General features: G+C 53.5%; 1 protein-coding gene across 1 annotated transcript in view; it reads right to left on the reverse strand.

Annotated features, from left to right (window-relative positions):
• Window positions 1-1,535: 1,535 nt before the first annotated feature.
• The window catches only part of LOC103774805 (receptor-type tyrosine-protein phosphatase alpha-like), a gene marked incomplete at its 5' end in the record, with an annotated part of 8,480 nt that continues 7,291 nt past the window's right edge, over window positions 1,536-2,724 (reverse strand). Inside the window, 3 exons of the mRNA XM_008942233.1 lie at window positions 1,536-1,610; window positions 2,229-2,364; window positions 2,617-2,717. Coding sequence (XP_008940481.1) covers window positions 1,536-1,610; window positions 2,229-2,364; window positions 2,617-2,717 — 312 coding nt within the window. The remainder of the gene's footprint in view (window positions 1,611-2,228; window positions 2,365-2,616; window positions 2,718-2,724) is intronic.

Genomic DNA, 2,724 nt, shown 5'->3' on the forward strand with positions numbered 1-2,724 from the left:
TATTTTGGGGGCAGCACGTTGGTTTCCCAACTGGCCAAATTCTCCCCCCTCACCCCCCAAAATTCAGGGGTGGGTTGATGAAGTGATGGTGTTGGGGTTCGGGGGGAGGGCAGGGGATGGAGCAGGGATGGTGGCAGCTGGCAGGTCACTTCTGGAGGGTGTTTTGGGGGTTATAATGACCCCCCCTATTCAAATCAGCCACATTAATCTGTTTTTTTCACTATCCAGTGCTCCCCTCCTGGGTCTCTGGGAGTTTTCTTGACCTCTTGGACTCTTTATCTTCTCATGTTGGGGTTTCCTTGTTTTCCTTCTTCTGGGAGGGGAACGACAAGAACCAGGGGTTATTTTCTGCCTCTTTGCCTGATAACCCCAAATTCATCTCCACATCTCTTGAGGTGCTTGGAGAAATGACCTGAAACCTCCTCCAGCATCTCGGGATGGAGGTCCCGTGGTCCATGGGTGGAGGCAAAGCCCTGCAGGACCTCAGCAGTTTGAGATGGCCCCAAAATCTTGCTAGACAAGAGGGAAGGGCCTGGGTGGGACTTGGGAAGAGGAGAACACGGAGCTTGGACCTCGTGGAGCCCCCAACCCCCCCTCTCCAGCAGCACCCCTGGCTGGAAGGCACCAGTGGGGCCACCACGAGCCCCCTCATGGGCCGTGGGGTCCTGCTCTGACCCAGGCTGGGCTAAACCCCAGCACCGAGCCCACGGACGTTTCCTTCAGGGAGCAAAACTCCTCCTGGTTTGGGGGGGTTTGGGGGGTTTTTTGGGGGGTTGAAATCCCACCTGTGGTCACGACAGTTTCCAAACCATCAGCACGTGGTGGCCTGACCCTGGAGGAGGAAACTTTTGGGTGTTTGATATGAAAATTAGGATAGATATTTATATGTACACATACACACACAGAACATTTGGGTTTTTTTGGTTTTTTTTTCTCCTTTTTTAAGACCTAACCAGCAGAAAAATGTGAAACCATTTCCCTGCAGGTTCAGAAAACTTTGTGGGGCTGAGGGTGAGGGTTGGGTTTTGTTGTTGTTTTTTTTTTCAGATGAGATCCAGGACATCTTTTTCTTTTCCTTTTTTTTTTTTTTTTTAACTTTTCCTTTTTTTTTTTTTTTTAACAAAAAAAGGCTTTACTCCCTCAAGAAAACCCAAAATTTACAAACAACCAGGCCCTCCTCAGCTCTCCAGAAGAGAGAGGGTGTGACAATATTAATCCAAACATCACGCTGTTTAATTCCCCAATAAAACATTGGAAAAAAAAAATAAAACAAACCCAAAACAAAAAAGGAGCTGACAGTATCTGCACTAACACTTTGCTACATATAAAATCTCCAGCTAATATGAAGCTCATGGTACCAACCTCTAAAACAGTTAAGATATATACACATATTTTTTTGTTTGTTTTCAGGGGGAGGGGGTATATTAACAAACAGAATATTACAAAATATTAAAGAAGGCAACTCTTCTGTCCTTTGTTTCGGGGTGGGGTGAGGGGTGGGTGGTTGTTTTTCTCCTTCTCCTCCTTCTTCTCCTTCACTTGAAGTTGGCGTAGTCCGAGAAGGCGTCGATGTATTCCTGCACCACCTTGTAGCAGAATTCGTACTGTTCCTGGGGGACCCGGGCAGGGGGGGGAGGGTTACACCATGGAAACCCCCCCCCTGGCACCTCTCCTGCTCCCCTGGGCCAAGCTGGCACCAAGCACGGGCACCGTGCCCTCAGCCCCACCCGTCAGCAGGTCCCACCTCCTTCCTGTGCCCCCAAACCCACCCTCCTTGCTGGGGTGCCAGCAGCAGCAGGACTCAGCTTCCCCTTCCAGGTCCTGTTTTGGCCCCCAAAAGGTTTTATTTTATGCAATCCCAAAGCATCCCTGTGACCTCCTCTTGGAAGAGCTCCTCTTGCCTGCTCCTCCTCCCTTGCACGCCCAGGGCTCTGCCACAGGACTCTTGGAGCCCATAGATACGTGGGCTCTGGCTGAGGGTGCCTTCAGGGAGGCTCCTACAGCTTGTGTCAGTGCTCAAAAAGGGGCTTGGTGCCTCCAGCCAGCCAAGCTCCTCTCCTCTAGATGTCCAAGAGGAAGGGGAGACACCTCCTCACCCACCTCCATCCCTTCCTCTTCCCTGGAGGGAGAGAAAACCTTCACCTGAGGAGGTTTCTGCTCAACACTGAGTCCCCAGCGTGGGGTCTGGGATGCCAGGAGGAGGGTGGGGAGTCCTCAGCTGCCCTTACCAGTGTCTGCACCATGTGTGGCCTCTGTAGTCTTAAACTCTTCACTGTCTGAAAGACGTCAAGGATCCCTTCTGCCTTCACCCTCTCCAGGACGGTGCTGAGCGCGCAGAAGGTGCCCGTTCTCCCTGCTCCAGCACTGCCAGAGGGACAGCAGAGGGTGAAGGAAACCCTCCAGGACGCTGGCTTGGCTCAGGGGACAATCCCCAGGGGAACCACTGAGGGGAACTGGGGGAGCCAACGGCGCTGCCCCAGCCTCTCCCAGCTCAGCCGAGCAGCAGAACCTCCCACCACGTCTGCCCAGGCTGCTCCGAGGCTTCAGAAGGATCTCAGAGCCCCTCCCAGGCTCCTGGCAGAGCAGGTCACCTCACCCTCTGCCCCCGGGCCTCACCTGCAGTGCACGGTGATGGGGTGGTTGCCAGACTGCTGCTGCTGCTTCTGCACGGCGGCGATGATGTTGATCATGCCCTTGCCGTCCGCGGGGATCCCCACCTCCGGG

This window comes from Merops nubicus, unplaced genomic scaffold, assembly GCF_000691845.1.
Source record: "Merops nubicus isolate BGI_N331 unplaced genomic scaffold, ASM69184v1 scaffold13266, whole genome shotgun sequence".
Classification (NCBI taxonomy): Eukaryota; Metazoa; Chordata; class Aves; order Coraciiformes; family Meropidae; genus Merops; species Merops nubicus.